The sequence below is a fragment of the Trichechus manatus genome, unplaced genomic scaffold, assembly GCF_000243295.1.
Source record: "Trichechus manatus latirostris isolate Lorelei unplaced genomic scaffold, TriManLat1.0 scaffold00208, whole genome shotgun sequence".
Lineage (NCBI taxonomy): Eukaryota > Metazoa > Chordata > Mammalia > Sirenia > Trichechidae > Trichechus > Trichechus manatus.
In genome coordinates this window covers 953,590-965,534 of record NW_004444144.1, presented here as the reverse complement: position 1 = coordinate 965,534, position 11,945 = coordinate 953,590, and the positions used below count along the sequence as shown (strand labels likewise).

General features: G+C 48.3%; 1 protein-coding gene across 1 annotated transcript in view; it reads right to left on the bottom strand.

Moving 5' to 3' along the window:
• Positions 1 to 215: 215 nt before the first annotated feature.
• Positions 216 to 11,945, bottom strand: part of REEP1 (receptor accessory protein 1) — a 152,794-nt gene continuing 141,064 nt past the window's right edge. Inside the window, exon 7 of the mRNA XM_004388233.2 lies at positions 216 to 3,984. Coding sequence (XP_004388290.1) covers positions 3,974 to 3,984 — 11 coding nt within the window. The 3' untranslated portion in view covers positions 216 to 3,973. The remainder of the gene's footprint in view (positions 3,985 to 11,945) is intronic.

Here is an 11,945-nt window from a genome sequence, read left to right as displayed (position 1 = left end):
CACCTCTTAACCCAGAGCCCTGGTGGCACAGTGATTAAGCATTTGGCTGCTAACCAAAAGGTCGGCAGTTCAAATCCACCAGCCACTCTTTGGAAACCTATGGGGCAGTTCTACTCTGTCCTGTAGGGTCGCTATGATTCAGAATTGACTCGATGGTAATGGGTTTGTTTTTTTGGGGGGGTTTTAACCTGGTTAATCTCAGTTCTGCTGACATTGGACCTGGCTCAGGAAATGAATGAATGAATGGGTTTTCAGTCTTTCTTTCCATCTCTTCCTCCTTTTCAGTCCTCTGAATCTGCTCCTTTACCTGCTGCTGTTGCTTTGTTTTAAAGTTCTATCAGACATGCAGAATATAGGACTGTAAAGGCCAAGAAAATGGGCCTGTGTTCAAATTTGAGGTTTCAGATTTGGAGTTTCCTAGTGTGTGTGACCACCAAAGCTTTGTTGTACCACTTTGCCGCAGTCGTGAAGAAGGTGCACGTACCACCGCAGGGCGCCTCCACACGCATCTCCCGCCCTGTTCTGACCGCACTGGTCAGTACTTCTGCAGTGAGGAAACAGGTTCAGAGGAGGAGAGCAATGAACTGACGCTTCATTTGCAGAATTAAAACCCTGACACCAGAGTAACTACTCTGGTATTTTCACAGCTACCCAGTTTCCACAGTGATCTTTTAAAAACGTAAAATAAACAGTGATACTGTCAGTTTTATATATGTGTGATCAACTGGTTTTCAAAACACACATAATTTTCTTCCCTTCCAACAATCGTGTGCAGTAGGCGTGGGGCCAAGTCAGAAGACCAGTTAGTGGGTGAGCATCTTGCTACCTTCCACACAGGTTTGTCTGTTTTTCAGTGTTTTCTTTTTCCTCATAAGCCCAACATTACAAAGATTTTTTTTTTAAAAGAAAAAGTGTTAAGACTTTATTTATTCAAGATGTATTATCAGGCATTATATAACAAAACAGCAGAACTTCAACCTTTGGAATACTGTAATTTTACATCCTCTGATGCACAGTCCAGTGTACTATTCTATTACAGATCGTTCTATAGGGACTACATGAAATCAGCTGGGGAAATGTGCACAGTCATGATCCTGCAGATCAGCTCTTTGTGCACTGTCAGATGATGAAGCACATCCTTTACCGTTTCAAATACTGCAAGGGAGGAGCTCCATGATGGTCGTGGCTGACGACGAGCACTCATCACAAACACAGAGACGGTTTACTAGGAGAACACGCACATACGTCAGAGGCCAGCCAAGCGAACAAGCTATTCACACAAAGCTAGGAGGGATCGTGACTAAACGCTCCAGTTTGTAAGTACAGGCCCACATCTCACCTCCTCTGAAACGGAACAGGTGCTCAGTGACCATTAACTAAAAGTTAACACATGAAAATTACAGACTTTCAAGTCAGCAGCTTATAAACAGCTTGTGTCTATAAATCTGCAAATTAAAAACACTGTTACATCCTCTAGACAGAACACCACACCACGACATGTACACTTGTAGGCATTCACATTTTATGTCAGTCCATACACAGATACACAGCTTGTTGGGTAAGTAAACACATTTTGCTAGAAATATGACAGCTGCTCTCAGTTATACAGTGAGTGTCTTTAAGAGAGAAACCAACTCCCTAAATCAACACTTGAAGACAAAATAGTTACATTTACATTAAGACAGCAGTTTAGATAACTTTATAGTTTTTTAAATTCTTGAATGAGAAGTAATACAGCATGTTTGAGAGAAGAATGTTTCAAACTTTTTTTTTTTTGGCATAATTGAGTGCAAACTTGACAGCTTGTACTTGTTAAAACTTTCCATCATAAAATGGTGAAAATATAGCTTGTTCACAATAGGATTTTAATCTCTGCTGCTAAAGGCATTTACTATTTTGGGAAAAAAAAAAAAGTTGCTAAAACGTTGCTTAACTTAAGCTTTTTCTGCATTTGTTTCTGATGATTCTGGGTACTCCCAACTAACAGGTAAATACATTTTAAAGAATAGGTTTTCTTCTGTCTGAAGCTATTCAGTGAGCTCAACGAAAACAAATTTTCTGTCTTTCCCAGCAGATTTAGTTATTGGTGGTGTCGGGCACAGAGGATGAACAGATGGCTTCTAATTGCCCTCTCAACCACAAACTTGCTTTCAGATTCATTTTTCTAAATCCTTTAGTAAATTACAAAATCACCTTCAGAGGAACTGTGGGAAGAAGGGATTTAAGTATGCATTCTGCCAGCAACCAACTTCAAGTAAAACCCTTCCTGAGGTGGCTAAGATCCAGCTAATGTGTCATCAGCAAAGGCTACTGATGTACTTTCACGCAGCTCAGTAACAGAACAGTCTTTAATTAATGGGCCTGTTTATGGCAGTTGACAGTGAGTACTATGTGGTATTAACATTAATTCTCTAGTCTTCAGGGCGTATATACGAACAAACAATCCAAGTATTATGAGTAACTGGGTTGTGACCACCGCATGCATCACACTAATGAAAACACAACTCTAAGCACAGATACACTAGTCCTACATCCAGGCTCAGCTCCCAGAGGGGAGAGCAGCTACCTCAGAGCCAAATGCCATTAAACCAGATTCTTCTCCTTTACAGATAACGTTCTCTAAGTAAGGAGTCCCCTCAGATAATGCTTTCTTCCTTCATTAGGTGATCCAGGCTTATATCAAATGTCCATTAAGACCTAGAGCACCATGAGCATGAACTTTTCTATCCTTCCCCTTCTGTCTAAGTCAGGAAGGGGGACGGAAGAGCATGAGCCACAGCTGCCCATGGATCTGAAGAGCAGCACACCCATAGAGATCTCAACCTCTGAAGCCTTCCTAGAAGCTACCATTTTTATCATTACCCACGTCTCAGCTGTATCTTATGGCATATCTGAAACAGAGTGTACTTCTAGTTGCTTTGCTCCTTGTTCTCTAAAGCAGGGTATTCAGACTGTAGACTCCTCTACCCAGGGAATTTAGTAGCAGCACTGGTTACCGTGGAGGAGAAATAGCCATTGGCCAGCCACTCTTGAAACCCTCAGAATTAATGCCTCACAACAGCTCTGTGAGTCCACATCCCAGGGGCGAGCCACCTACCTAAAAACTAAAACCAGACCGACTCATAGCAACTCTATAGGCAATGTTAAATCCCCGGAAAGGTTTCAGAAGCTCCTGATCCTGAATTGAAGGGGGAGACTTCCTTCTAGTGACTGCTGTCTTACCCTAGGCTGTGCCTTTGACATCGTATCACACTCACCTCTGTCACTAAAATATTGTCTAAACTTATCTAGTATATTGTTAGTCAACTGGGACCAGCTACCTGCAGGAAAAGGGACATTTACTGGAGTTGCATTTAGAAGCTTTATAAGCACATCTGAGACATTCTCTAGAATCAAAATAATTACATTTCTGGTTTTGCTGTTTCCTTACATCTCAGAACCTCTGGCCCTTGCGAGTCCATTATATTAAGCCAAAGCCATAAATATGTACATCCATAGTCCAAAGTATTAGTACCAAGAACAACAAAAACAAAAAAGTTTTAAAAAATTGTTTGCATATACAGGACTAAAAAGTAAGTATGCAACAGATAAATTACAAATGTACATGTCAGCAGTGTGAGGGGGGTTCTTACATTTCTGGAAACACCGCCGTCTATAATGGATGTGGAAACACTAACCTCAGAGGACTTAAAGGTCACCCCCACACACTACCTATACCTTTGTCCTCTCCCTGGAAAAGTAAAGGGAAAAAAAAAAAACCCTAAAGGTGAGAGAGGGGAGAGAGGAAAGGCCGTGTCTGTGAGCTGCACACTCAAAGCACACCGAGCTTGCAGATTTCTATGTTACTAGTGAAGAGCTCTTTAAGGCAGAGGAGAAACATTCTGTGGATCCCGGTGCCGTTGGCTTGTCTCACTCACGTGGTTTCAGTGCCAAGGATGAGGTACTTTTCTTCTTGAAGTGAGATCGAAGGGCTCTAGGCGGTGCCTGGTAGACAAAACAGAAAGTTGTCCCTCAGTGTGGTGTAAATGTGGACTCTTGAGGACAGCACCTGAGTGGGTTTGTGTGGAGGCATCCAGCTCTTCGGCCAAATGCACGTGTGTACGAGGTAGCTGGCTGGGTATGGGGGCCGCTCAGTCTTCACAACAGGAGTCAGTCACAGCCTGAACGTCAGCCTGAAGCTGAGAGGCCGGCGCCTCCCTCTTGGCTGCTTCACCCTTGCCAAAGTCCCTAGATCCCCTAAGCAAATGGCTGTGCAGAAGGATGACACATCTTTCTAGTTTCTGCCTTGGGAGCAAAAGGATGGCAGCAAGTGACTCAGCAGAGAGAAATGCCTCCCCATCTCTCCCCTAGTCTTTGTTTTTTCCTTTGGGAACCAGCCACATGTTTCTTGGCACATGGGGAAAATTTCCATCACCAGATTTCCAGTCCCCTTTCTGGATGGAAATCCTTTAATGCACGGCAAACCACACGACAAAAGGAAGCACCACCTCTAAGTGTACAGGCTTGCACCTCATCTCCCCCCCGCAAATGATTATCAACGGATCCCTCCATGGGATACACAAATCGCAGGAGAAGTTACTATTACAATGGAATAAAAGAAATATTTTCTCCTAGCCTAGCACTAAAGGGGGTTCACACAACTGGCCAACCCTCAAGCCCTATCTCTGTCCACTTCGTTCTGTACTGAACTTTTTCTTCTACACTGCGTCTTTTCATGCCTCTGTTCTTTCTGCCGGGAAGCCATTCTTGTCTTGCATATTTCTAGTCCCCTTTCTTGCTGTTGTTAGTTGCTGTGGAGTTGATAGCGACTCATGGTGACCCCGTGTGTGCAGAGTAGAACTGCTCCATAGAGCTTTCAAGGCTAAACCTGGTGGAGTAGTGGTTAAAGCGTTTGGCTGCTAACCAAAAGGTCAGCAGTTCAAATCCACCAGGCACTCCTTGGAAACCCTATAGGGCAGTTCTGCTCTGTCCTATAGGGTCACTGTAGGGTCGCGTATGAGTGGGAATCGACTCGACGGCGATGGATTCTTTTGGTTTGGACCTTTCGGAAGCAGGACTCCAGGCCTGTCTCCCAAGGCGCCTGTGGGTGAGTTCGAACCCAGGACACCTAGATCTCCAGGGCAAAGCCTTTGTGCAAACACATGCTCCAGCCCACAGCCCCAGACACCGTGTACCTCCAGAGGCAAATCCGTCTTTCGAGGTGCCTTATACTTGTACATGAAATCCAGCAGGTCTTCCTCTTCCTCGTCAGAAAACGCCAATGGGTTTTGGACCTGGTGGGGCTCCCATGCCTTCACACCACCCTCATTCACATCTCCCTCAACCACTTAATGTCCATTTACAATCTACACAGAGGAGACAGAGTACAGCAAGGAGGGATGAGTGGAGAAAGAAGAAGGCAGGGCAGGCAAGGACAAGGTTAGGCACACAACACCACAAGCCAGGCCTGTTAGGACAGCTGGTGCGGGTCTGAGAGGAAGCCGCTGTACTCCTTGGGGCCTCTCTGAGGGGATCTGTATGGTGATGGAGAGAGCGCAACCTGGAGACTCACCAGGAGCTGCGCACTTGGAACAGCTGGCTTCCGGGTCTACTGATGAGCTACGTATGGGGGTAGGGAGAAGAAAGACATTGCCTTCCCTGAGAAATGTCAGCCCTGCACCTCAGACCCTTGACACCACACCAGGAGAACACTCAGGGAGAGTCTTCTCTAGAAAGGGCCGTGGCAGTGATTTTCAGGGGGAAAGCAGTTGGTCATATTCTACATGTGAGCCGTGCTGACAGCCAGATGACACCTGCATGTGCAGCTCAAGGCTCTCTTCTAGAGACAGGATGGAAAACGCCAGGAAGCCTTAAGGACAACCGCATGCAGATTTTTAATTTCCAAGGTCAAGTCCTAGAGAAAGAAGAGCCTGATGGGAGGGAGATCTGATAGTAGCCTTCCAAAAAATGACAGTAAGATTTGTGTTTTAGTCCACCTTGAACAAATCCACACGAAAAGCCCAGAGTTATTTCATCTCACTGAATGCACAGTGTTTGGAAAATGCTAAATGCTTATACATATTCCATGTCGTCTGCCAGGTGGTCCCGTCTTAGTCGAGATCTGAAATATTTTCTGCTCATACCTGGCTTATCTAGATATCCACATATATTATGCTTCATATACAGTAAAACCTGTGAAAGCCAGAACCTGTCAGAGAAGGAAAACACAAATATTTTCCACTAAAACGAGCAATAGAAAACTGGCAAGACTGCACCCTGTCAAAGGCGGAAAACTTGTGAGACCTGGAAAAATAAGGCAGTCCCGTTGAATTCCAGCTCACAGGTTTCACTACATTACTTTTTGGCCTAGAATCCCAGATTGCAGCGCTAAGGGGCCCTCAGATCATCTGGTCCAGCCACTGTGAGTTCTGCAGAGAGAGCAGAGCTCTGTCTAGAGCACCCTGATACTGCTCCTGAAAGCATGTCCAGCCACCAAGTGTGTTCTCTCCATCAGCAGGGGACTCACTGGACTAACAGCACCAAGAGTGAAGCAGGTGAAACTGACAACTGGACCCTGACCTTAGACAGCTTTACCGGTTCCTGCTGCTGGACTGCCTGCTCAACGGACAGCAGGGGGCAGCACAAGAGCACACTTGCCTTAACCAAGACTTAAAATTGGACTGTGGGTAGGTTCAGTGCTAGAATTCTCCTTCCATGCAGGAGACCCAGGTTTGATTCCTGGCCAATGCACCTTACGCATTGCCACCTCCCACCTGTCAGTGGAGGCTTGCATGTTGCTATGATGCTAAACAGGTTTCAGTGGAGCTTCCAAAGAGACTAAGAAGAAAGGCCTGGTGATCTGCTTCCAAAAATCAGCCAGTGAAAACCCCATGGATCACAACAGTCTGATCTGCAACTGATCGTGGGGATGGCACAGGACAGGGCGGCGTTTCGCTGCGATGTGCATGGGGTTGCCATGAGTTGGGGGCTTACTCCATCGCAGCTAGCAGCACCACCATTGTGGGCTAGGGAGTTATCTGCTTAGACTGTGCCCTAGTAGGGCCATGTCTGAGATCATTAACCTTCCTTTGATTATTTTTTTTACTCTGTGTCCTTCCCGCAGCCTGTTTACTCTGGGTTTATACTGTCCTCCGATCTCTTCCTCTGCCAAATCAGCAGTACCCATAGGAACCTGTTGGACATGAAGACTGGCAACTCCAAAAGCCCTCCCTGAATACTCTAGTCTTCCCTGGCCTCCCCACTCTGTGACCCATCAGCACATGGAGTCTGTGCCACACGCCTTGTGCTGCATGCCTGGGTTCTCCTGTCAGTCATTGCCTCAGCCCCACAGAGGGCGTCCTGAGGTTGGAGGACCACAGCTGATCCTCCCTCAGTCCCCCTGAGCACCTGACCCAGGGCTGGGCACACAGTGGCCACTCCATCAACTAAGTGGAAGATTGATGTCAGCTCAGCTCTCGTCCCAAGTCCTTCTGGACTCAGATACCTCCTGCCTAACAGGAAGAAAAGGAGATAGGACTGTTCAGGACCAAAGCCTTCAGACCCAGGCAGAAACTGCAGAAGCAGCCTTGCCACCTTGCCCCCTCGCCCCCTTCCAAACCAGCATGCCACCCCTTCTCAGAGGACCCTCATTCTGTGCCTGGGGTTTTCAAACTGGCCTGACAGCTTGAAAGTCTGTGCCTCTGCACATGTTGTTCCCCCTAAATTCGAGTCCAGGCTTTCCCTGTACTGACAGCTCTGGGGTTCAAAAGGCAGCCCAGGTCGACTGAGATCCTCAGGCATCTATTAGCCCAGCCTACTCACCAGTCTGGATTCACTGAGATCAAGCAAATAACTCAAACATCAGTAAATAAATTGACCTCAGGACCAAAACCAAAATGGCTGTGTGCTTGTTCTCCACTGCATTCTTGCACATGGGCTAAAGAACAGAAAAGAAGTGACCTTCTGACCCAGTGAGAGCAATGGGTCGAGGGGAACCCAGATACCTAGGCAGGGGCAGAAAACAGAGTGCAGAGTGCAGATACCTAGGCTGGGAGCAAAGGAGGCTGTGTGGATGGCACATGGGACCAGAAGTAGCTTCAGACTGAAGCTATAGAGAGAACCTACTAAAAACAGAAAACTTGCCAAGAATGTCATCTGAAATATTCCACCTTACTCTCAAGACCTCTGAGAATAAATATTCTGGATTAGCCCAGCCTCTGAGCTTCCGGTTGGTGGTTGTATTGTAGACACTGACTCGCAACAAATTGTTTCCCTCTTTGCACTGGCTGCAAGGAAGCCCAGTGTCTTTGACAGTCTACCACTTTATGGCATGCATTTTAATTTTTCTTCTCTCCATCTCACTTGCCTATCCCTTTGCCCCCAAGCTTCATTATTCTTAATTTGTCTTGGTATATGTATTTCTAAAGTAGACTTAAATGCTTTTGGGAACAGGGAGGGGTATAAATGAAATAAAACCCACAAAACAGTCCCACTGAGAGGGGCACCAGATAGGCTGAGGATGCGTGGCCAGGAAGAAAATTCCACAGTGTGCCTCTTCAGGGCATTTGTCCCTGCAGATCTAAACAACTTCTGACCCAGAAAATCCTCACTCCTGGCAACAGGCCCGAGTATTGCTACCCACAGTCAGTACTCTGGTCGCCTCTGGGGACAAGCTGTATGAAGGTCTCCCCTGCAAGGTCCTGGCCCCAGTCACCACCTCCAAGTCTCAGGTGATGGCAGCCAAGCCTTAAGCCTGCAGAGCTGCCACTATGCTGCCCAGGGCTGGGTGGCGTTAGGAAAGGGAAGGAGCCGCCGCTGTCTTCCACAGCAAGGGAACACATGTGTAGTCTTGGCTGACATTTCTATGCTAACAAACATGCCAGCAGGACCACAGCGGGCCGGAGGCAGGCCCCACCTCTTCTCTGAGGGGAGCGCTGGGAAGGCTGCAAGCCCTTTAAAGGCCAGGGCAGAGTGTCTGCTGAGCCCCACGTCTCCCTGGCCCCCACCGGCACCCTTGCGGTGGCAGCAGCACACATCTCAGGTTAGCAAACACATTGCACACAGCACACATTAGCAGGAGACACGAATGGAAGTCAGCAAACTTGTCTGAGAAGAGCATGTCCCTCTGGATCACTTACATCCACGTCCCCGACGGCCACCGAGGAGAAAGAAAAGAACACTCTGTTAGGGAAGGGTCTTGGGAATGAATCTCTCTCTCTCTCTCTCTCTCTCACACACACACACACACACACACACACACACACACACACACACACTTCCCATGCTTTAAGCCTCGGACCTCTCTCTCTCTCTCACACACACACACACACACACACACACACACACACACACTTCCCATGCTTTAAACCTCGGACAGCTCCTCCTGTTGAAGCCAGAGGTAAGACACACTCCAGGGGCTACATTCAGTTAAAATGCAATTTTTTTTTTTTTTAATGAAGGAAGGTAAAAAGGGGTGTGTTTTTGCTCTTTAAAGTGGTGTCCCATACACTTGCTTCTTAAAAAAAAAAGGCTCAAAACGAAACCTCTATGAATAATTCTAAGCAGTAATACAAGCTCGGTTCTATATTACATCAAGGTAGGCAGAGACAAGAAAGGGAAGAAGGTGGTGGGGATGGGAGAGACAGAATAACAGAAACACAGAGAGAGACAGTCATGGAGGAAACAACAGAGCAGTGGCTGGCCGAGCTGCGGGCACAGAGCTGAGGTGGGGAGAGAATGTTCTCCTGGGATTTGAGATGTACAGCTTAAAGAGAGGCCCTACCCAATACCTGTGGCTCCCTGGGGCCTCCAAGTTTTGCTGTCACGGCTGTCACTGCCCTGTGCTGTGTTTACTAGCCTGTAAGATGCCTACCTTTCCTTGCCCCCCAACTCCAATGAAGTCAGACCTGGGTTTACAACCCTAGATAATTCCTCTTTCCGCTCAGGGATGCTGGAGCCCCACAAAGCCCCAAGAATGACATGAACTTCCCAGGCTCTACTTCAGGCCGGGCTGGCCTGAGCGGTGCCCATATGGCCTCGTTTCAGAGGACAAGGAGGGCCTTCTGATCAAAGTGTCCATGACCACCCTGAAATCCTCTCTCCTGGCATCACCACTTAAGAGCCAGCCTTCAGCCCCAGGTGGAAAACTGACCTCCCCTAACACTGTCTGCCAACACTTCACAACCCAGGACCCTCCACTCACAGGGATCGTCACAGCCAGTGGAACCCCAAGGGACATCTACCCAACCCCACCACTCCACAGGGAGGACGCTGAGGCCCAGAGAGCAGGGATCACAGAAGAAAAGGGTGTGGATGGATCATCAGATGGTTCCTTTCCAGCAGACTCTGGGGAGAGGGGAGGCAGAACTTCAGGGCCCTGGGTGTTAGAGGGTCCTTGGAGAGGTAAAGGACTGAGAAAGGGAAGGCTGGGGGCTGAGGCTTCCAGGCAACAGCTCTAAGCAGGGCCAGCCCAGTGGGAGACTTCCACTGAGCCCCACTCACTACCCACCTCAACAACTCCCGCCCCTACAGCCCCCCAATCCTCCCTCTGGGGGTGAGGCAACCAGAGTGTCCCTCCACTGAATTGGACACCCTTGATGTACACACAGCCTGCCTCTGAGGCCCTCACAGGAGACTAATCTCCACTAATCCCTACGCTCAACCACAGTTAGATTTAAATGCAGTGGAAACAGTCTCTGATCAGGAAACCACCAGGTGTCAAGGAAGGCAAGGACTTCCCAGAGGGTAGCATAGAGCTAGGCTTTGAACCAGTTCATTCCGGTTCAAACCCCTGCTGAGAATTTGCACTTCTGCCCCAGATATACTGAATCAGAATCTTCATTTTAACAAGAACCTCGGGCGATTCTTAGATATAATAAGTTCTGAGAACTGCTCTACTAGTGGTTCTCAGAATTGGTCCCTAACCAGCAGCATTAGCATTGCCTGGGAACTTGGTAGAAATGCAATTCTCAGCAAGGGTTCAAAGCCCTGCACAGAACAGACCCTCGAGGAAGGAATGCAGAAGGCAGCTTCCCGCTCCCTGTCCCCCTGGTGACACTAGCTCAGAATCAGAGACTTTCTGAATGGCTCATGGAATGCTGAAACTCATAGTTTTAATGGTGAATAGGTAGAAATAACCACAGCAGGCTGGGGCCGCTGGGAGTACATAGCTCCGTGAACTAGTACGTCCACACCAGGCCCACGTGTCCAGGCCCTCCATGTCCAGAGGGACACACAGCTGGTTTGTCAGAGTCAGGTGGGAGGGGGTGCCAGAACACTGGTCTCCAACTGCCCCCACCTTGCTCAAGGCTCCTCAGAACATGGGTTCACCCTGGGCTTATGGCCTCCAAAACTCCCAGATCTTCTACAGACCTCAAATAGCCTTAGCATTTAAGAAGCCTTAAAAGTGAAGAAATGGAGGCGAAATGGGACACTGTGGGGGCTTCTTATAACGCAGCTTCACGGCCCTCCCGCCCCCACCCACGTGCCTCAGCGGCACCAGGCTGGTGTCACAGGTGATGAGGGGTGTGGTGCAAACATGCTCCCTCCTCTCAACCAGCCGACAGGCTGCAGACCAGCGGGGCACCTTCTCTATGTGGGGGCCAGGCAGGGTGAAAGGGCATCTTGGTTAGTCTAGCACCCCTCTAGTTCCCGCCATCTAGATGAGGGAAACAACAGGAGCGGGAGGCCGTGAAAGAACAACTCGGCTGACCGTGGGGTGGCACCAGCTCCACCAAGCCGTCCCTCGCACACAGGGAGGGCAGCACCAGGAATCCCTGCCCAGAGCTGGGAGACCACTGGTCCATCCCTGAGGGCTCCTGGGTGCTCCAGTCTATAACAGCAACAACAACAGTAATTCTTCAAAAAGCCCTTCCAAGGGAGAATGAAGAGAACAGGATACAAGGAAAAGATTAGTCCGAAGGACTAATTGTCCACAGCTACCAAGGCCTCCACCGGACTGAGTCCAG